Source organism: Epinephelus moara, chromosome 10, assembly GCF_006386435.1.
Source record: "Epinephelus moara isolate mb chromosome 10, YSFRI_EMoa_1.0, whole genome shotgun sequence".
Taxonomy (NCBI): Eukaryota; Metazoa; Chordata; class Actinopteri; order Perciformes; family Serranidae; genus Epinephelus; species Epinephelus moara.
Genome location: NC_065515.1, coordinates 31,207,120 through 31,230,420, shown reverse-complemented (window position 1 = coordinate 31,230,420; position 23,301 = coordinate 31,207,120). Strand labels below are relative to the sequence as shown.

The window sequence follows — 23,301 nt, the reverse complement described above, 5'->3', positions numbered from 1 at the left end:
TGATGGAGAACAACGTTGGTAAAAAGTAATCATGAGGAATGGGTAGGTCAGCATATATAAACGTGTTCTATAAAGACTTAGGAATATGATCAGTCATTTTAATTTATAAACAAATTCCATCATTTACATGTTGGAAAGGTTGTCAGTTTATGCCCTCCACCACTGATGCTGATACTATTAAAATGGCTGCATTTCATGTCAGGTTCAGGGGCTGCACTAAATTCTTCTGAGGGCCACCATACGGCTCCTGGGCTGCACTTTGAGAGACTGTGTGTGACTTTTTTTATGACTTTTTGTGCCGTAACATTTTACCGTGACTGTTTTAATGACATTTCATTGACACTCTGTAGTTTACTATGACTTTCTTATGACATACTATGCTATTATTTTTTAATGATATTTTTATGACACTATACTCTATATTGTCATGACTTTTTTTATAACATTTTTTTTCTGTGACTCTTGTTTTTATATAGAAGCATGTTTTATGACATACTGAATTATGATAGTTTTTACGAGATTTCTACGGCATACTACACTATGATTTTTCATGGCATCTTTATGACATACTATACTATGACTTTTTTCGGGCTTTTTTTATGATATGTATAATGATTTTTAATAACATTTCAATAACAAATTTCCATGACACGCAATACTATGGCAGTTTTTTGACACGGTCATATGACATTTTTATGGTATTCTACACTATTAGCTTTTTTGTAATAACATTCTTTATGATATACTATAGTATGACATTTATAATGAAAAATTTAAGGCCTACTATACAAGGCTTTTTATGATATTTTATGGCATATTATACTATGACTTTTATTTCTATACAGAAGCACATTTTATGACATACTATACTATGATAGTTTTTATGACATGTCTATGGCACACTATACTTTGACTTTTTGTGGCATTTTTATGACATACTACACTATGGCAGATACATTTTTTATGGTATACTACACTATTACTTTTTCAACATATTTTTTGACATACTAAACTATGACTGTATTTATGACATTTTTCTGGTATACTATACCGTGATTTTGTAGGGTTTTTATGATATAGTGTATAATGATTTTTAATATATTTTTTACATTCTTTAATGATAAGTTTTTGACACATTTTTATGAAATTTTTAAAGCATACTATACTGTGACTTTCTATGACTTATGACATTTTTATGGCATACTGTATTATTGTCACTGTTTTAAATGTTTTTATAGCATTTTGTATGACGTGCTTTACTATGACTTTTTCAGGCATTTTTATGGCGCACTATACTATGGCAGTTTTTATGATACATTTTTTATGGTATACTACACTATTACTTTTTTAAATATATTTTTTGACATACTATACTATGACTGTATTTATGACATTTGTCTGGCATACTATGATATGATTTTGAAGGGTTTTTATGATATAGTGTATAATGATTTAAAAAAAAAATTCACATTTTTTGATGACATACTTTGACCGTTTTTGACACATTTTTTATAACATTTTTATAGCATACTATACTGTGACTTTCTATGACTTTTTAATCATATAATATACTATGAAAACATTTTTCATATTTAAGGCTATACTATACTATGACTCTTTATGGCATGTTAATGACATACTTTACTATGACCTTTTTATTTTTAATTATACTTTTATGGCATACTATACTATGACTTTTTTTAACGTACATTTTACATATGTTTTCTACATACGTTATAATGACTTTACTACATTTTACTGTCACCTTTTTCAGTGTTTTAATAGCATTTTTATGGCATACTATACTATGAGTTTATAGGGCTTTTTGTGGTATAGCGAGTCTTAACAACATTTTTATGTGATTTTTCATGACATACAATACTATGACAGTTTTAATAACATTTTTTATGATATACTACACTATGACTTTGAGTGGCCTTTTATGGTTATTACTATTATGATTTTTTTAAAACATTTTTGCCACATTTTTCATGACCATACTATGACATACTATACTATGATAGTTTAATGACTTTTTTATGATACACTCTGGCTTTTTTAATGACATACTATAGTATGACATTTCTGTGACACATTTTCTAATACATGTCACTGGCATACTACACAATTATACTTTGACTGTTTCATCACTTGTAGTTCACACGTTTGTCATGACCTATGTATTTTTTATAGTCACGATGAGGCAGTTCAAAGAAAGTTTGCAGCTACAGTGACTGTATGCACTCATCATCTTGTACCTCGGAAAGGAAAAGGAAGTAGTAAAGCTTGAGAACAGTTTATGTAACAGCTACTCTCCTGAACTCATAAAATACACCATTAAAAAGCAATTAATAGACTAATAGTCTCAACCTATCTTTACTGAGTTACTCATAAAAACTACTGCTTCTAATGTAATTCATTCCAAATTTCTTCCGTCTGATTTCTGACACATCATGTTGAGGACTGTGAATGACTGGCCAGAGTGATGATGTGTTTATGACTTGGTCAGTGTATGTATTGTCATCTGACCTGCAGTAGAAACCATTGGGAATCACTAGGAAACATAAATGTCTCCATTTTAAGAGCATTCTGTTTAAAGCAGACAAGTGAGCAGCTGCTGTCTGAAGTCCTGTCTTTGTTGTATTTTAGTGACGGAGAGACGAACGACACTGAGGATGAGACAGTTTTTGGTTAATTTAATTTTAATTCCAAATAACAGATTTTCATAACTACAGAACAGTGAGTGACATTAAATAAAAATATTTACACCAGTGTCATGGAAATTTGTACATTTACCCTGGAAGATACCCAGACTTTTCACAGCACATGTTTAAACTCAAACAAAAGTAAAATATTAATTAATTTTCTATTCCACAAAGAGCTTAACAAAGCATGCACAGAGCAGCAACAGTGAATATGTCATTAACATGAACACAGAGTATTTACAGGTTATGTGAAAGTGTGTTGTATCAGCGATATATACATGTTCTTTGAAAAAAAAAAATCTTTAAAGGCAAAGTGTCGATCCCTGTGACGCACCACTCCTGTCTTCAGTTATTACTCTGCCGCTTCATTTCATCTCACCTGAAAGACAAAATATGATGATTATGATTAAATATTAATGACAGCAATAAGGGGATCATTGTCTCTGAACACTGGACTCAGTGTTGAAGCAGTTAACAGAATGAAATATCTGAAGAAGAGACAAATAAGACAGACAAAAACCTGCAAAAGTTATGATATTCCCATCAGCCTTAGCTATTCTTTGTGCTGAAACGCTAAGCCAGAGATATTGGATGAAGGGAGATACCCAACTGCAGGCTTATCCAATGTTAAGAAAATGGTTACTCTTCCTTTCTCCTAAGTGGGCGTGGTTAGCTCTCCCTCCAATCAGAGCCTGTTCTCCCTCAACACCCCCACTTTAGTGACTACAGAGCGAAAGAATTGACCATAAATTGTGATCACGTTCATTTTCCTCATTGACGACAATACATTCAGAGCTGCCGCAAGTCTCCTACGGGGGCGTGGCGCTGATGTCACTGAATCAGGAAGTGAGCTGAGTTGGGTATCTCGCTTCATCCAATATCTCTGGCTAAGCTACAGTGGCAATTATTAGCATGTTAGCATGCTGACGGTAGCATTTAGCTCAAAGCACCGCTGTCCGTGATTGAAGCCTCACAGAGCTGTTTTTGACTCTCAGCTTGTTTCAGTATTTTCATAATGAAGACCATCAAAGAACTATATTAAAAGATGAAACTTTGAGTGTCTTTTGCACATGATTCTATGTAGGTTTAAATGTAATTACATGTTCAGTACAGTCAAAAACAAAAAACAAAAAAAAAAACACAAAATATGACACTTGCTGTACAGAAATTACATTTGAGATAACCAGTAATCTAATTATCTAATTTGGGTATTTATTGCAATATGAAGTTTACCGTTGGAGGTTTGCTGATGCCAGGTGCTCCAAAAGAGGCTTGTAGGGCGGCAGGTTTAGGAACGCCAGACTGGAAAACAAAGCAGATTATTCCAGTGTTATTTATTATTGCACACAGATACCACGTTTGGGCAGCTTTTTCTAACTGTGCATGTCTCACCCTCATTACACTGGGATTTAAACTGTGCACTAACGACTCTTTGAAAATGTTCCTCATTTTGTTATCTTGCCTATCCATCCTTCCTGCTGCCTTCAGATTTCCACACGCACCACCTTACCGCTGCACTTCTGTCCATATAATCAGTGGAGTAAATCTTATTTAAAAGCACTGGAGTGCAAAAAGCTAAAATACAGGAGATTTATCCAGATGGTGTTTTGAAAGCAGATTAGATTAATGCTTTACATGAGCACAAAAATAAATATCTGTCCTTCATAAATGAAGGTTTGAAATCATTTGTATCCCTAATTTCCCTTCATATGTATGTACAGAGCAAACAGCAGGTCCTCCACATTTTTTACCTTGAAACTGGGCTGAGCAGGGAGCATTCGTTGGAGGGTCTGGAGCTCTCTTTCTCTCAGGGCCAAACTGTCTTCTGCCAGCTTCTTCTGGTCTCTCAGCCAGTTCTGCTCAATCAGTAATTTCTCCACCTGAACAAAATATGCATGTGATATTTTATATAGAAAATGTAGATGTAGAAATGTTCCTCATTTGTTTTGTGCTACTGTATGATTTAAGTTCTTGATGAAACAGAAACAGGACTAGATTATCATCACTTTTTACATCAGCGGTCACAGTTTTATAACCAGATACTGAGGACATCAGGTTCTTTCGTGGATCTCTCTTGTTTTCCATTCCCCACCCACATAAACACATCAGTGCACAAATATGACCTACCTTGTCGTCATGAGCCTTTTGCTTGAGCTCTAGCTGCTTGGCAGCCTCGGCAGTCGTCTCACTGCGACTGCGTTCGCACTGCTGCATGTCAGAAGTCAAATGTGCGTTTTGCACCTCCAGACGACTGGACAAGGCTTGGATCTCCGCCACCTGGAAGAGGAATTTTTAATGAATTTAATGTACTTTAATGTGTGTATAAATCACCTGACACTTATTTTGTACTTCACTTTCCTCTTGGACTGTTAATATCTTATATCTATGGATGTATGTGATGCCTGTTGGTTTGAGGGTTGTGTATTATGTGTTAATTGTTTTCTCTGCGAATTTTGTGTTATGCTGTGATTGCTTGTTTTTCTGTTATAAGCACACTGCAACATATTCCTAACAACTAAGTTGTATGGCAATAAAATATTGAAAATATAATTTGCTTTTCTAGACTCTGAAGCAGAATGTGGGAGTCACTCGTATATAATCGGCAGTGGTTAAAGATTGTGTCAAACCCGTCTGTTTCCAGATGGTGCCCTTACATAATGGTTTTTGTTTACCATGTGTCTATTTCTATCTGTCAAGTGTTTGTTAATGTACATTTTCCTTAACGTCTTCCTCTACACTGAGTGTCTCCCTGAGGGCCACAGGACATAGGTTAATGATGCTCTAAATCAGCCATTGAGGTGCCTGTGACACTAATGTTTCACCAAATATGGAGCTGAGTCAGTGGGATGTATGTATTCACATAATGGTTTCATAAGTTTCATGAATTTGACCGTGCGGTTTGAAAACTCAACTGTAACACTCAATATTAGGAAAGCTGTTGTCATTTTGCTTTTCTTTCAGGACCTAAAAATTAAAAGATTAATGGACAATCTATTTAAGGGGTTTTGTGAAGTAAAATATCTCAGTCTTATGTCATATTCCCACCTAAAGTTTGAGAAACATGTTAAATATGTGAGCAAGGTTCACAAAAAAAACAACAACTACTGTATATATTTAGATTTAAAGACAGTTTAGCATTTTATGCTACAAATAATTGTATCTATTCCATGATGTTTTCACATTTAAATTATTGTGTAGCTGCCACTTATGATTGCAAACTCTCAGTGCCCACTTTATTGGATAAATTTAATGCAATCCTATTTAACAGCTCAGTCATAAATTCTGCCTTCACAATAATTTGGTTAATAATGTTCAGTTTATATTGACATTGTCAGAGAGGTATGAATTTAACTACATTTTTATAACTGAGGTAAAAGTGCTGTGTGCTGTGCTGTTGAAATGGACTACATTATATTAAGAGGTGCTTCTAATGAGTCAGTTTTAAATAAAATCATTGTTTGTGTTTTGTGCTTTTTTTCACTTGACTTTTGTGTGTAAAGGCTAATCTATGGCCTGGCACTGCAAACTAGTTTAGACTATAAATTCTGTGGTGTGTAACGTTGGTCCATGGTGTATACTTATCCCTACAAAAACAAACATTAAAAAATTTATTTTCTTTTTTTCCACATAGGGGAAAACTGATTTTAAAAAAGCAGCAAAAAAGTTTACAGTTACCACTAACATCAGACAAAGAAAGAGACTAAGTTTGATAATGAGCTTATGGAAAGGTGATACATTTTTTTCTTTGTTTCTGTTGTCCTGTGCTGCTGAATCAGTAGTGACACACACTTCACCTCTGCTTTGACCCTGACTGTGCCTCAGAGGACGTCTGTCTCTTTAGCCGTAGATTTATCATGAATGAATCAGCAGATAGACTTCCTCCCTCGAGAACCTGGTTTCCCATTCAATTTGTTCTTTGGAATATTCCATCAGAGTTTAAAGAGAGTTTAAAGGAAGGCTGGAAAGACAGAGGTACAAACTCTGAATACTGCCTTCCATTTTGAGATACTTTGTTTGAGTAATGTCATTTAATGCTACTTTATACTTATACTCCATTTGAGACACTACATCTACACTACATCTTGACCTGACAAATTACTGGTTACGTTCCTACAACACAGTGTGTAGTACGGTGTATGATTAAACAAATAAATTCTCAACCTTTGAGTGATTTTAAAGTGATCACGTGGTTTCATTTAAATAATTTTGCGAGACCTAAAGAGGTAAAAGTGTGCAATAAAGAGCAAAGATTAGAGAAAAGTCTGAAAATTTAATACAAGTTCTGTAAGCAGAACTTTTTTCTTCTCTTCCGCCCAATTAATCATCTCATGATCCTTGTAGATTCCTGGTGATAGACCAGATTGTCAGTGTTTTGCAGAACGAGTACTTTTACTTTTCAAACTTTTAGAATATTTTGTTCTACTTCTGCACTTTTACAAAAAGAGGAATTTGAATGCAGGACATCTACCTGTACTGGATCTGAGTACGTCTTCTGCCACTGCATATAGGTCTATGTGTAAATCTATTCTATTCTGCTTAATGCCTTTTAAGACTGTGTATTCCAGTGTACACCGATTGCAGTCATTTCAAATAATACCATCAAATCAACACACACCAAGAATCACTTAATACGTTGCACACACCTTATTGCCCACGTTGTCTAAGTACAGCTGGAACTTATTCTCCACGTCTCTGGACAGGTTCGTGCAGCTGTTTCTGATCTTCTCCATCTGCTCCTGTTGGCTGTCGCAGGTGAGGTGAAAGGTCAGCTGGTGGGGAAACAGATTGTTGATCTTGTTCAGGAAACCACTGGTCACCGTTTTGATCCCGTCCAAAGACTGGGCAAAGTCCTCTTTGCATTTCCTGGTAAAAAAAAAAAAAAAAAAAGGAATGAGACAAATGTTTTAATGTTTTAATCTTAATATTTTCAGTTACTCTCGTTGAGCAGATGGAGAAACACACAGTACCTGGTGTAGGTGGTGAGCTGCTCATTCAGCATGGTGTTCTCCCTGCGCAGGGCGATAGCGTCTTGGTGGTGTGTGTCTCGGTCTTTGAGGGCGTTGTCTCTCTCCTGGCTCAGGTACTGAACTGTCTGGGTGAAGTTTGCCCCGATGAGGTTTATCATAGCTCTCTGCTGAGCATTGAGGGTCTGCAAAGTCTTCATCTCACCTGGAGAGATGAGTGGGAAACATTATAATCACAGGAAAACTCTGACAGCTTTACTTTTATTATACCATTTTCTAATAAGTCACCCTTTATTAAGTGTAGGCTAACTAACGGGGTTGTTAATGTTTAGTTTAGTAATGCTTGCAGATCAGTAATTAGACACTGATAATGGTGAGGTCATCAATCAATGCTCAGGAGTTCCTCACTTCGAATAAGCCACCAACTCTTTCGATATAAATGTTAATAAGTAGTTGATAAAGAGTAATAACCTCAGCTAAACCATCATCTAAATACCAGCGAGAGAAATTCTTCAAAACCCCAAAAGTTGTCCTTAATAATGTCTTGTAACTTATCTATAAAGCATTAGTGAATGATGAATTAACGTTTAATAAAGCCAGTGACTTTTACTGTACATTTATTATCATTTTACACATGCATTCACTAGGTTTAAGTCTCCCAAAAAGTATAGAATATTCATGGACATACCGCTTGTAGTGACCACAGGAGGGGGCTGGATTGGAGGGGTGGGACGCCGCGCCGCCATCATGCTCATTGTTGCTGCTTTCATTCTCTCACAGTTAGACTATACATGAAAAAAAAAATATTTACTTTATTAACATAGCAACCAATAGTGGTGAAATTTAAGGACATACATAAATTAACCACAATACCTAAGCACGCATGTGAGGTACTTGTAATTTGTTGTTTTTAGTTTACTTTTCTTCCACTAAATTTTAGCAGGAAATATTTAACTTTTTACTCCATTACACTTATTCTATGACTTAAGCAACTGCTCAAATTAAGATTCTGTCCTATAGTTGGACAAAACAAGCAGCATAAAGGCGACAACTATGGTGGAAAATTTCAAGTTTTACATTAATCAGTGATCAAAAAAACAATAATTAGCTGCACATCAACCACTTACAAAAGTAAAATAATCTAAATGATACATGATAATAAATGACCTGCCTCTCTTAGCATGATATTAATCAAGTCATCTACTCACTAATTTATCTTGGAGTGTATACTCTGTGTTGTTGGCATCAGTCTTCAGCTTCGCCAACTCTGCCTCCACAGCAGCTTTCTCAGCTGTACGAGCTCCCAGCTGAGCTCCCAGCTCGCCTTTCTCCTTTCTCAGCTGGATGATGTTGTCACTCAGCGTGTTGATGTTCAACTCCAGCTCCTTCAGAGTAAAAGTCAGGTCGCTTAGCATCATCATCATCATCATCACCACTGTATTTAACAGCTTGTAACATACTATACACATGTATATTTTACTGTGTGTCAGACACATAACAGGCTGAAGATGAATCAAAAGCTGCTGCACAACTCGTTTTTTTTAAGTCAAATTAAGTCTCTATAAGTCTGCTTCCACTTAAAATGTGTTTTACTTATTGTTACTTCACTTTGAAGTTTTGTTATTTTCAGGTAGTTTTGTATAGAAACTGTATCAGATACAAATTATTATACAGAGCTGAGTAGTTTTATACATCTTAACACATCTGGAATATCACACATCTTCAATATCTCAAAAGGGTTATTATATGAAAAGAAATCACTGACCTCAACCCTCCTCTCCTCCGCAGACTTCTCTGGCTGTCCATAGATGAGGAAGAGCACAAGGCTGACGATGATCAGAGACTGGATCAGAGAGGAGAACAAGAAGACGGTCCTCATGTAGTAGCTGCAGCTCTTCCCTCTGGGCTTGTGCAGGGGCTCCCTCGCCTCCAGGCCAAACTTGGCCCGGGAGTAGCTGGAGCTGTACATGACTGTTGGAGGTGAAATGGTGGCAGCTGGTTCTGGAATATCTAAAGAGGAATTATTTTTTGCTACAAATCCGCAAGGTGGCTGTTCAGATGAGATCTTCTCTGTGGAGCAGGTGCTGAGGCTTCAAGGAGAATGCTGTCGAACAGAAGTGGAAGAAAAAATGGTGTTGGGATGTTTGTTCCTCTGTCTTCTATGGCTGTGCCACACTGTCAGGGAGCAGAAACATACAGGCACAAATGGCACGTATGGATGGATGTAAACAATGACCCTTAGGTGTGTGAGGGGGCCATGTTTATAAATGCTGCTGGAGGCACACTTCCAGTCCATCCTGGCCCAACCCTCACCGCCCCTCTCCTCCCACATCGACCTCTGTCACAGTTCCAGCCTCCAGCTGCACCGCTGCCCAAATTGTGAGAAATTTTCCTGGTGCCTGGAACAAAAGGAAATAGTTGTGGCCGTAAGACTGAATAAAGTTTAACGATCCCCCTGTGACAGGTTTTTACTCATAGAAAATGACTCTGCTTGGAAGAAGACTTTGTGTCTGATGTCATTTTTCCCGCAAATGTTTGATAAGATTTTATAAAAATCTTCCTACTCTTATGTAAAAATCTAGACTCATGAATACTTGCTGCAGTTTTGCTTCTCTACTTCTGTTGTGTTCATGTGAGCACCTAATTATATCAGAGAATCCATGCCATACAACTTTATGACTCATTAAAAATGGTCTTGTGTTTGAACATATGTGTAATTAAATGATAGGGTTGCGTTTTTCCAAGTCTGTCTTAAACAATAATCAGGTGTCCATGTCTTCCCTTCCCTCTGTGTACACTGAAACAAATTCCGCTTGTTGTCATCTTTCCTCATGTTCATACTGGCCATGAAAGATCCCTACTTAATGCGTCTCCAATGTGGGTGATGGAAGAAATCAACAGTCCTGTTTTGAGTTCAAATCTCCATATGAAGCTAATATGACAGTTCAGTCAAATCAAGTTACAGTCCTTTTAGAATTAAGTTTCCTCTTTGTGTTCCCACAGGCAGTGTTCCTGCTGAACTGTTGTGGAGGCATAGTAACAAAAAGAGTGAATTCCACACTAAAAACACAGTAACTTTGGCATAACACCCCCCTGGTTCATCTACAGGGTGTCTATAGGTTAGGTAACAGCTCACAACAACAGTTAAGTGCAAGTATAAAGTAAGACTACAGTCATTTGTCAGTTAAGACTCACAAATTCAGATGTTAGACCATTTAATGACTTTTTATTATTTAAAAAAATGAATTTAAGACTTTTTAAGCACCTGTAGACACCCTGGTTTCATTTAGACGAAGCCTCATTTGATCTTCAGCTCAACTTTAGAAGTCATGTTTACACAGTGTGACGAGCTTTGGTCCCTTACATTTACAAAACTTCTTTAAATGTACATATAAGCATATGACTGTTGTATTAAGATAGACTTTAAGAATATGAACCCATCCTTTAATGTATTGCAATCAATACAGTATGACCATATGATGAATACAGCACTGTGGTGTGGTGGTTACCATTGTCGCCTCACAGCAAGAGGGTTCCTGGTTCGAATCTGGGGTGGGGGAGCCCTTCTTTGCAGAGTTTGGGTGGGTTTTCCTGGGTACTCCGGCTTCCTCCCACAGTCCAAAGATAAGAAGAAGTTAACTGGTGACTTTAACGTGGTGTGAATGGTTGTCTGTCCAGGGTGTAACCCGCCTCTCGACCAGTGTCAGCTGGGATAGGCTCCAACCCCCCGTGACCCCCAACAGGATAAGCGGTTATGGAATGGAAAATTAATGAATGAACTACACTCCCATTAAAGTCCTGCATCCCAACTTGACTCATCACCCTATCAGCAAAATGTACCTTAAGTATCAAGAGTGATGCCAATTGAATTACTATTACAGATGGATTAACCCGACGCAGGATTTTAATGCTGAAAATGGTCAAGATCGAGCTTCTTTTAACTACCTTATACCTAAATACTTTTGGGCAAGGCAGGATTATCAACCAGCAAGGAGGCAACAGGGGGCCCAAACTCAATTTTGCCGCAGGGCCTGTTCACAGGTTAATCCAGGGAGGCTGCTGGTATTTTAACCTATAATAATGCATTGTACTTTTTTAGATAACCATATTTTTTAAATGTAAAATCATGACAAAAAAGTAACTAGTTACTGTAGGTGTCAGATAACTGCAGTGGGGTACAATGTACAATATTACCCTCTGAATTATAGTGGAGTAGAAGTGTAAAGCAGCATCAAATGTAAATAGGTGTATGGAGGTGTGATGCATTCACTTGAGAAAGAAAAAATGCTTAATTTTCTGAATTAACAATATAGTAATCATGATAATTTAAAAAAAAACGGAATCCGCAAACTGAAACTAAACTGAGTACATTAGGCTTTCATAGAAGTATCTCGCATAAATGCAGTTATTTTCCACCAGTCTGCTCGTAATATACGAGAAAGGACAGATCACCCATCAGTGCCACATATAAATATAGCTTCTAAAGAATTTGTGATAATATTCCCCTGGTGGCAGATGAACAATGTAGGCTATGTGAGGAGTAACAGCAGAAAATACAAAAAAAAATAAAAAATTCCACCATATCCTGTCCCAAGCAAGCACGGAAAGGAGGCATGGCAGTGGAGGAGTGAAAGAATGAAAACAATAGGGACCTGTCATTCTTCAGGGATGAGGGAATAACAAATTCTCTCTGCAGTACAGACACACTGGACCCCCCCCGCCCCGCCCCGCACTCTGTTATCTGCGGCGATGACGTGAGGAACAGCCGGCTCTTCTGGTGAAGTGTGTGAAAGGTGAAAGGTCCTCTGAGCCCGGCGTTTTCCTGCTCCCCCATTGTCTCCCTGACAACCTGTCTTCACCGGAAAAAAACTAATTTACGAAGGCATGTTAGAGTGACAGAAAATGAGTGACTATCAGGAGTCAGGACAGACATCGGATCAACCTCTGAACAAAAACAGGAAACCAAATGGTTGAGGACTGAGATAAAAAACACCTCTTGAGATACGCGACCAGACACATCGAGGGTAACAGGAAAATTTGCCATTGAAGTTATATCCATGCCATAGGTAGATAACAGATAACGCTGCTGTGATAACTGTTGAATCGTGCTGTCAAACAGGCCTGTAGATTCAGAATTTATAGTGCCACTGATAAGAAGCTTGGCAGCGAAGACATCTGGAGATTTAATGCAGCAAAGTTCAGTGAGATAGACAGACGATCAAAGCAGAAAATATATCAAAACTGACACTTGTGTGTGTGTATATATATATATATATATATATAATGCAAATCCCCTCAGCAGCTTTATGACGAGGCATTTCAATCTGTCAATATCTCCAGAGGGATTCTGCTGCCACCTCCTGACAAAAACGTAGAAAGCACGTATGAACATGAAAAATATGATTCCACATGCCGTTTTTTAATATCCAGAAACAGCTTCAAAAAGCTTATCTGTACAGTGTGTTTCAAGTGCAGTTAAACTGGCAGTATGAGGGGCCTTTTTCACAATCAGTCCGTTGATGCTACAGAAATCAGTCAAGAGAAGCCGCTGCTACACTGACCAAAAGTTTAAAGACACTTCTGTTTGTTTGCTCCAATTTTTTACAGGTTTAAGTTAAAGATCCAAGACTTTTTTATTTATTCAATAGATATATTTCTCTCAAATTTCATTCACAAATTTGTCATAACTTGTGTTAGTGAGCACTTCTCCTTTCCGTGATAATCCATCCACTTGACAGATGTCACATATCAAGATGCTGATTAAACAGCTTCATTCAGGTGTACCTTGGGATGGTCACAGGAAAATAACACTCTAAAATGTACAGTTTGATCACACTACATCATAACACAGATGTCACAAGTTTTGAGGGAGCATGACATTAGCATGCTGACTGCAGGAATGTCCACCAGAGCTGTTACCTGAGAACTGTTCATTTCACTACTATAAGTTGTCTCCAATGACTTTTCAGTGAATTTGGCAGTACAACTGCCTCACAACTGCAGAAGTCAGTTACGATGACAAAGTGCTGTCAGGTCATGACCCTTTTCAGGGATGATAAGCATGCAGATGAGATTCCTTGAGACGGTTTCTGACGGTTTGTGCAGAAATTCTTCAGTTACGCAAACAGCTGTTTTGGTGGCTGGTCTCAAACAATCAGACATCTTTATCCAGAAGATGAAGATGCTGGATGTGCAGGTCCTGAGCTGGTGTGGTTAATGTGGTCTGTGGTTGTGAGGCTGGTTGGATGTACTGCCAAATTACTGAATACAACACCGGAGACGGCTGATAATGGTAAGATGAACATACAGTTGGCAGGCAACAGCTCTAAGGGACATCCCTGCCGTCAGCATTCTAATGACACACTCCCTCAAAACTTGTGACATCTTTGACATTGTGTTGTGTGATCAAACTAAACATTTTAAAGTGGCCTTTTATTGTGACCATCCCAAGGCACACCTGTGTAGTAAGGATGCTGTTTAAGCAGCATCTTCATATGCGACACCTGTCAGGTGGATGGATTATCATGGAAAGGGTGAAGTGCTCGAGTGAAATACATCAAGAAATATATTGAGTGGATGAAAAATGTCTTAGCGATTTAACATAAATCTTTTAAAGATAGGAGTTAAAACAAATGTTATACGTTTAAATTTTTGTTCAGTGTACATTATTGTACATTCTTTCATTGTCTGTGTAACATAAAATAGTGACAAATCAACTAAAGATTGAAATCAACCCCTTATAAAATAGAAAATACATCAAAACAGGCAACAAAGAGTGGAAACTAACAAAAAGGCAAGGCAATATTACAGACGTTCTGACCTCTGTGATACAGTACATCATGTTACGGTTCATTACTTCAAAGAGTCAAAAGGCCAGTTATAAAAAACTGTCACAGGCTTGCTTTGATTTCACCATTTAAGACTTAGAGACAGATCAGTGCGGTCTATGATTTGAAAGAGAAAACAAATGGTGAGGGAGCGAGTTTAACAAAGCCTGATGCTTTAACCATCTTCTTTTTATTCAATCTTAATCTTCCTCTCCTCCTGTTCTGCTCCTGAACTCTGTTGACTTCCACTTACTCATCCCCAGGATGGCTCCAGTAGGTTTACAACTAACAGCCGCATCATTTTATTACTTCCGCTTACAACAATGGATGACTCATTATTCTTTTATAGAAACACTGAGTTAATGGAAACCTGCTGAAACCTTCATGTCTCTTTAGAACCATGCCTGGTTTTCCCAAATATTCCTACAAATTACTGCTCTTCAGCAGGTAATGGAAAGAACTCTCGGTACTAAGGTGCACTTGGAAAACCACTTCCTCTTCCTAATAAACTACAGTGTGTGAATTTCACAGAGAAACAGGGAGTTATGGGTGTGTCCAGTTTTACACCGTTGCCTCAATGTCCTGGGGGTCTTCCCCCTCCAGCAGGCTGTAAGACGCGTGGCTCTGGAAAGGTCTTTGCAAAGGGTGAGCAAGAAGTTTGGCCATGCAGTTGTGCAGCTCGATGGCGGGGCCGCCCAGGGAAACCTCAAAGCGATAGCACATGCCCTTTGAGTCCAGGTTGCAGAAAGAGGTATAGTTGTCCTGGAGACAGAAAACATACAACATAGTTGAAATGCAGCATCGAGGGAGTGTGCGAGAGGCTGTTACATTCAAGTGTGTTTTCACAACCTCCCTCCACAGTGTTCGGGCTTAATAAGATGGACAGCAGTAATTAACTGTAGATACAGGAAGGTGCAGCGCCACCAAGCCAGCCCTCCCTATCAAAAGCTGTCCATCACTTTCAGTGTCTCTACTATCATGTATGATACAACATCTGTGCTAAAGTTAACAGGTCTCATTCATGAAACATCAGCACAATGATTCCTTGTGTCCTGCTCCTGAACTCTGTTGACTTTCACTTACTAACCTCATCCCCAGGATGGCTCCAGCAGGTTTGCAGCTAACAAATGCATCATTTTTATTACTTCCGCTTACAACAATGGATGACTCATTATTCTTTTATAGAAACACTGAGTTAATGGAAACCTGCTGAAACCTTCATGTCTCTTTAGAACCACACCTGGTTTTCCCAAATATTCCTACAAATTATTGCTCTTCAGCAGGTAATGGAAAGAACTCTCGGTAATAAGGTGCACTTGGAAAACCACTGCCTCTTCCTAATAAACTACAGTGTGTGAATTTCACAAAGAAACAGGGAGTTATGAAGAGTCTTTCAGTGTCTCTATTATCATGTAGGATACAACATCTGTGCTACAGTTAACAGGTCTCATTCATGAAACGTCAGCACAATGACTTTGTGTGTCAAGTTTTAGTCGAAGGAAATTTACATATTTTTGGGAATTCATCAATATGTTAGCTCTGATCTTTTCAAAATCTACACCTGCCTCTGACTGCTTGTGTACATAAGGAATGCACATACATACTGCTTGTCATTATTGGAAATAACAATTTTAACCAGTAGTGGGCTCTGTTATGTTCACAATACGCAGATGCCTTTGAAACATGTAAGTTGAACATGACAAAAGATAGAAATGTAACACACTTGGCTGAATAAGTTGGCAGTTAGCAGATTTAAGCTTCGATTAGGTTTCTTAAAAATGTGACTGGGTTATTCAAATCGACTTGATACATGTGTTTTCTACATTTCTGGCATCCCGTTCCCACTTGATTCTGTCAGAAGAGAGAACTCCAGAGTTTTATCTTCTGTTAGAGTGGCGAGACTGTGAGACCCACGTTACTGACCAAACACTTAGCTATCAGCTATGGCTGTCAGATTTAACACTTAATATAACACGTACATCATCTAACCATCTGAGTTGGCTGTTGACTGCTCCAATGGAGACATGTCACTGGAATTATTCCTGACAGAAAGGTTTCTCTGAGGATGCAAGCATTACACTCATCTGCAGCTGCAACTGGGAAGAGTCTCCTCCTGTAACTGCTGTGTGGTTTTTTGTGTGTTCTTATGCCCTTTTTTCCACTAAGTTTCATATCGAACCATTTTTGTTTAGCTTCTTGGACGGCTCTTTTAACATTAGACATGGCACCCGTTTTCTCCTTCCAAGCCTTTGATTTACCTGTGCCTAGTCTGAGTGGGCGGAAGTTCGCTGCATAGATCAGCCTCTCATTGGGTGGAACGAGCCACCCGCTGAAGTCCCGCCCTACCACCTCCGGTTGTGTAGCAGTTTTCAACCGTTTTCAACACGTCCTTTACTAACTTTTGCGGTGTTTGATCTTGCGGGGATGTACCCATTTTTCTGCCATGGTTCGCGTCCTGTAGGCGATATTTTTGTGGGCGTGTTACACTAAAACCTGTTTCCCCCCGGCAATATTTTTGCAAGCGCACCATTGCTGTTTCACCGCCCAGAACGACTGTGATTGGTTGAAAGAAATACAAGCAGCCGGGGCGTTTTTTTTCTCCAATCTTAAAGTGAGAGTCGGCCCAGCCAGACCTTTCTTTTCTTGAGAAAGGTCTGGTGAGCGAGACTAACCTGTGCCTGTCACACCACAAATAATAAAATAATAATGGTCACTGGCTATTTGTGGTCGGGGATGTAAGCTAATTACTAACAAGCAGTGCGCTGTCAGTTTGGGATTGTGCCTACAATCGAATTCTAGTTTTCTAATGCGTTCATGAATATGGTGTAGGTTTTTAGAACCAAGGTTTTTTATGTGCAAATCTACTCACAGATTTACTAACATTTCATGAATGAGACCAAATGTGCCCAGTAAATCTTGTAGCTCATTATGTTAAGATAACAAATATTAGGGTGAACTGTAAATCCTCGAGGGACGGTTTTACTATAAACCTTTGGGGTTTCTTACCTGCCCTGTACAATATGCTGTGTTTGTTGTTATGTCCCTCACTTCCTTTGTTCTATAAAATAAACATGAACTAAACTAAAATCACAGCCACAGTCCATCTCAATTAGCCTAATTGGTAAGAGAGCTAGGTTAACTAGCTACATAACACATAATACTATATTATAATATAGCTCAGCATCTCTCTATGGACAAGAGGGACGTCAGAATGTATTGTGTAGTAACATGAAATATTACAAGGTCAAGTCAAAGAACTCCCACTGTGACCTTCAGTGTGTTCTGTAGAAAGGTCTCTAGAACAGTCCAGACAAAAGTTAGTACTGATACTAGACACTAATGATACACCAAATAAAGTTGAGCCACAGCACACATCCTGGTACACAGTCCAAATTAATCACTGTCTCTTCATCAGCTGATTCACTCACCCTCCAGCTGGTCTCATCCCCCTGCTCCTCCACCCCGTTGTGTAGGTAGACCACATCGAAGAAAAAATATGGAGACTGCAGCATTTTCTGTGGCAGGACACAAGAACAAGCAAGTCTTTCACTTGACTGTACAATAAATGCAAACATACTAATGGAGAACTAGAATTACCGCCTCATGGGTTTATGCCCCCTCCAGTCAGTCAAGTTGCAGTCACAGTTTGCATCCATGTTTATCCAGACTCCAGCATTTAATGGAAAGGTATTTAAGTGCGTTTTTTGGTGGAATGGAGGTTAACATTATACTGATGTGTGATTTCGAGTGAATAATGTCCAGTGAGAAACATGTTGTCTTCATTTAGAGATTATTTTTGCAGAGGAGCACAGAGGGCTAATAGAGAGGATTGCCACATGGTGTGACGACAAGCACCTGAAGCTAAATATTAGCAAAACCAATGAGTCTGTGGTGGACTATCAGAGGAACAGGAGGCCTCCTGTCCTGGTTGTCATCCAGGGACAGGCTCATACAAGTACCTTAGAGTCCAAAAAATCTGGGGTGGACTCAACACTGAAGCCCTTTGAGGCAAATGTTTGATTAGTGATATAGGGATATATGAATATAATTAGTTTAACGTGACTGTCAAGTTTTGTGTTTATTGTGCCACTGATTGTCGATGAGTGTGTAAGTTCATTGAGAGACACAAAAAATAGAATCAGATTCCTTGTACGTGTTCACATGCTTCGGCAATGAAGCTGATCCACAAAGCTGTAGCCATGACAGGAGACAATGCTTCAAATAAGGATGTTGCTGCAAAGAAGCTCCATATTCTAAAACATGGATGCTTAACACACATCTTCAACCTGAATTATGGTGTTGAATAATGGCCAAAAGAATATATTTTGCAGAACATTATGATGTCACGGTATAGTTTACTATTGACCTTTTGGATATGAAATGTCATTACTTTATCAGTTTATTCTATTAGACATTTGTTTGAAACGTTGTCATAATCAGCGTATGAATTAGTTATGGCCAAAACTTGTAGTCAGTTCATCATTGAGTCCAACTGGACAATAGTGCCAATTTTGAAGAAATTCCCTCAAGGCATTCTTGAGATATCACTTTTACAAGAATGGGATGGATGGACGGACAACCCATAAACATAATGCCTCCAGTCGCGGCTGTCACCAGCGTGGAGGCAAAAAAAACATTTCAGAAGGGAAATAAAATTCACATTAAAAAGAAACAAATGCACCAAATACAGACTGGATATCTCAGCAGGTCTCATACTTACACTAACAGTCTCTGAAGGGTTGAACTGAAGCTGTCCAGCATGACGACTATAGATGAGCACCGTCCGCACCACATATGGTGGAGGGATGGTCTGAACATTGTCCATCGATGGCAGCTCGATCTTCTGACGACTACGAGGACAACAGAACAAAAGATGACCTTCAATAAACACTTCTAATGTTTGATGTATTTTCAGAGACCAAAAAGGTTTATAACAAGAAAGAACTTACATTACATTAAGAAGATCTTCCAAGTCTACAGAGGACAGTTAAGGCTAAAACGTAACAACTAGAAATTACTTATTGTTTATTTTCATTGTTTTTTTCAAGAGTTTGCTTTGAATGAAAGGATACTGAAGGTCTCGCACACATTCGTCTCAAGGTCATACAGACAGCTGCACAGCTCCCTGGGGTCAGAGGTGAAGCCTGACAACTGAGACACAAACCAATAAGAGAAGAAAGATGAGAATATTCCAGAAATCTGTATATAACATTTGGAGTAAATAAAAACTTCTTGTACTCACCCAAAGAGCGTCGTCATTGACTACTACAAGGGCAAACTCATGGCATTTGTCAATCTTGTGTTTAGTTCTGACAAACATCTCAATCATCTTCTGAGAAATGTTCAGGGCATTCGTTTTAGACCTAAACAGAGACAGTCAAATCAGGCAGTGATGACAAATTAAATACAAACAGCGTATATTAAAGATTTACTTTACTGAAGCTTACCCATTAAAAGACTCCAACTTTGGCAAAGACATCTCTTCAGAGAGGTCTAAGCAGATGATCTGTCATGAGGAACATTAGATAGGATGAGCCTTATGGCGAAAATGAGTCTTTTTACATGAAACATAAATCAGAATTATAATGTGGGCTTACCACTTTCTCTGGACAGTTGACACGAGGGACTCTGAGCTGGTACTCTGCTGGTGGAGGGATGGGGGTTGTCAGTGTGGGCTGCTGCTGTGTGGGCTTCGGCCTTTCTTTGGCTGCAACAGAAGCAGTGGATAGTGGCACCGGAGAGCTGGCTGCAGCTGCTGCTACTGCCGCTGCAACTGCAACAGGGGCTACAGTCTGAGCTGCAGCTGCTGAGACGGTTGTGGTGGTGGAACTGGGAGGACTGTCGCTGGTTGAAGCCTCACCCTCGCCCTCAACACGACTTCCCACAGCGGGCTGAGATATGTTGGGGTTACTGTTTCCGCCAAGGCTGCCCGTACTGCTGCGACGGTCCTCAGCACCTTCGGGGTTGGAGCGTGTCCGAGGACGCAGCTCCACCAGACGCTCCTCTCCATCTGCTGGGCCTGGCTCTGGCGTCTCCATGGATACACAGATTGCTAAGGAAGAGGGGATGATAAGTTTGGCTGGCCATGACGAAAAAATATTAACTCATTTGTAACCATTATTTCTTTTACATTAACCTGTGGTTGGCATCCACTGATATTAACCAATTAATGTTTAGACATGTGTTATGCCAAAATCTGTGGCTCATCAGATATCATGACCCAAACAAATTTCAGCTATGTTGCCACAGTAAATGTTTTCTTCATACTTTATCACATACTATATTTTGGTATATATCGTATTCAGCTAGGGACAGATATAAGATACACAGAGGCTCCAAACAGTGGATAGCTAAGATTAGCAGCTGCTGATATCACTAAGGGCTCTGGTAAATTGTGACACACTACTTGCTCAATAATCCGATTTCTGATTCTGAGTTTTATTGACAACTTATACACCAATCAGCCACAACATTAAGACCACTGACTGGCTGGTAAAGTAAAGCACATCTATCATCTCATTACATTGCAGTGTTTGGCTGGAAAACCTTGGGTCCTGGCATTTACGTGGGTGCCACCTGACACTGTTGCAGACCAAGTTCCAAGCAGGACAATGCACCATGTCACGCCACAACATGACAAAGAGCTCAAGGCATCAACCTGGCTGCCAGAGTCCCCAGAATTCCAATCTGATCAAGCATCCATGGGATGTGCTGGTACTCCACCTCATAACTGGCAGGTCTCAAAGGATCTGCCACCAACACCATCTGGGGTACCTCTGGGGTCCCAGCACATCCCACAAATGCTCAAGCAGACTGGGATCTGGGGAATTAGAAGCCAGGTTGATGCCTTGAGCTCTTTGTTGTGGCATGACACATTGTTGAGGGGGCCCACTGCCACCAGGGAGTGCCATTGCCATGAGGGAGGGGTAATATGTCGCCAACAGTGTTTGAGTGGGTGGAGTGTGCTGAGTGGTATTCACATGAAAGCCAGGATCCAAGGTTTCTCAGCAGAACATTGCATTGTAATGAAATCAGTGTCATTCACTTCACTAGCCAGTGGGTTGTATATTTTGGCTGATTGTATGCTCATACAAAAAATATTGTATTGATAAACATCCCTGATAGCAACCCTTTTGATAACAACTGTCAAATACAATGTGTGGCCATGATAACAAGATTTGCAGTGGTAACATAGCTGAAATGTCTGATCAGGTTTTAAACTCTGACAGGTCCCAGAACACTTGCCTCTCATAAAATACTAGCAACAATTGCAATTACAAGAAAACCGTCTATAAATCTTTAAAAAAAAAAAAGAGCTACTTTAAAAGTTGAAACCAGATCGTACAATGGGCACAAGAAAGCTACATGAGTCTCAGAACCAACCCCACTGTCTGTATTAACTTCGTATTTCAAATTTCAAAATCACGCCAGTACATTTAAGCTGCGATTCTGCTCTTACTGACGCAAAGTGCAGCTTGCAGCTAACTGGAATAACAAGCACAGAGGTGTTTTCTCTTAACAATATAGATGATTTAGCTTTAAATGCATCGCTCAAAGCGTACAGAAAGACAGCATGTAGGTTAGCTACAGATGTTTGATGACAGCGCAGTAGCAACGAGAGCTGTTAGCATTAGCTTCAAGAGAAATTAGAGCAAAGCAAATGACTTAAGACGCATGGAATTTTTCGTGTTAAAATGTGTAAGTAGACTTACTTGACAAGTAACTGCGAAACCTCTACAAGTCAAATAGTTTGAAAAGTCATTCAAAGTTGTAAAATGTCTCAACGACGAGCTAACATTTGTTTTGATCGGACAACTTCCTTACCGGAAATGATCAAATCCGGAACTGCAAAGAGTCAGTGCATTGTGGGTAATGCAGTTTGATAAGAAGGGTAAATTTTTTTTTGTTTTCTTCTTCTTTTGGAGATTGTGGTGGCAATTATAGTGGTAAAAACAATATTTGCAGCAGTAAAAATTAGTCCCGAGCAAGTAATAAATAATAATAATAATAATAATGATAATGATAATAATAATGATTATGATAATAATAACCAGTTACCAGAAGCCAGTAGCCACCACAGTAAGGAATATAATAAGGAATTACTTATTTATTCTCTGTATATATCATATCTGTATCATATATCTTATATTTATATTTTACAAATTGTTTTTACCTTTTTTTTTACATTTTGATACCCTGTGTGCTCTTTACCCTGTGTGCTGCTATCCAGTGCTGCTGGAATCTTAATTTCCCTGAGGGAGTCTTCCCAAGCGATTAATAAAGTTCTATCTAATCTAATCTAATCTAATAATGATAATAATAATAATTTTGATTTTTATGCGTCTTCCAAGACACTCAAGGACAATGGATAGAGAAAATAACAGATCAATAACAACAGATAACAACAGATTAATAAAGTCAACGAGATAAGGAATGGAGTAACATAAAATAAATAATAAAAATAATAATAACATGAGCACTAATCCATAAATACCAAGCCATTTTTCATAGAAATGATTAATTAACACATCTTCATGCAGTAATATGCATTACTTTCTGGTACATCTTACACTGTTCTGGCTGATGCACAAAGGCTCACCAGGCTAAAAAATATTGTGCGATGTATCTCTAGATTTAAAACACAACCCTACTGTACATTAAAAGGAAACTGAAGATCAATATATGATATGTATAATTGATGTTTGGTTTTAGGTGATCACCTGTTAGCATGGCTACATGAATACAGCAGGCACTAACTTTGCAGTAAACAAAACACAATTCAACATGTCTCTCACATCAATCCCA

The 23,301-nt window shown here is 38.6% G+C and overlaps 2 protein-coding genes across 2 annotated transcripts; both read right to left on the bottom strand.

Moving 5' to 3' along the window:
- Positions 1-2,666: 2,666 nt before the first annotated feature.
- plvapb (plasmalemma vesicle associated protein b) lies at positions 2,667-9,992 on the bottom strand. Its single transcript, XM_050054854.1, has 9 exons — positions 9,435-9,992; positions 8,878-9,054; positions 8,358-8,454; positions 7,673-7,874; positions 7,349-7,568; positions 4,833-4,982; positions 4,457-4,585; positions 3,939-4,007; positions 2,667-3,084 (listed from the first exon to the last, which is right to left on the bottom strand). The coding sequence occupies exons 1-9, from the start codon at positions 9,636-9,638 to the stop codon at positions 3,076-3,078; spliced, it is 1,257 nt and encodes a 418-aa protein (XP_049910811.1). The 5' UTR covers positions 9,639-9,992; the 3' UTR covers positions 2,667-3,075.
- A 3,075-nt stretch (positions 9,993-13,067) lies between these two features.
- Positions 13,068-22,327, bottom strand: babam1 (BRISC and BRCA1 A complex member 1). Its single transcript, XM_050055634.1, has 9 exons — positions 22,209-22,327; positions 20,094-20,548; positions 19,944-20,002; positions 19,739-19,859; positions 19,569-19,647; positions 19,446-19,470; positions 19,217-19,346; positions 17,925-18,011; positions 13,068-15,258 (listed from the first exon to the last, which is right to left on the bottom strand). Exons 2-9 carry the CDS (start codon positions 20,532-20,534, stop codon positions 15,058-15,060), a joined length of 1,143 nt encoding a protein of 380 aa, XP_049911591.1. The 5' UTR covers positions 20,535-20,548; positions 22,209-22,327; the 3' UTR covers positions 13,068-15,057.
- Between the last annotated feature and the right edge of the window lie 974 nt (positions 22,328-23,301).

Bases quoted from the DNA above. Each gene is read 5' to 3' on its own strand.
- plvapb (XM_050054854.1), bottom strand. From the start codon at position 9,638: ATGTACAGCTCCAGCTACTCCCGGGCCAAGTTTGGCCTGGAGGCGAGG. The intron at 7,569-7,672 runs GTACTGTGTGTT...TTTTTTTACCAG, and splicing joins CAGCTCACCACCTACACCAG to GAAATGCAAAGAGGACTTTG. The intron at 4,586-4,832 runs GTAGGTCATATT...TATTTTGTTCAG, and splicing joins AAAAGGCTCATGACGACAAG to GTGGAGAAATTACTGATTGA.
- babam1 (XM_050055634.1), bottom strand. From the start codon at position 20,534: ATGGAGACGCCAGAGCCAGGCCCAGCAGATGGAGAGGAGCGTCTGGTG. The intron at 19,471-19,568 runs GTATCCTTTCAT...TGTCCTCTGTAG, and splicing joins GAATGTGTGCGAGACCTTCA to ACTTGGAAGATCTTCTTAAT. The intron at 15,259-17,924 runs GTGAGTGAATCA...TTCTGTCTCCAG, and splicing joins GGGATGAGACCAGCTGGAGG to GACAACTATACCTCTTTCTG.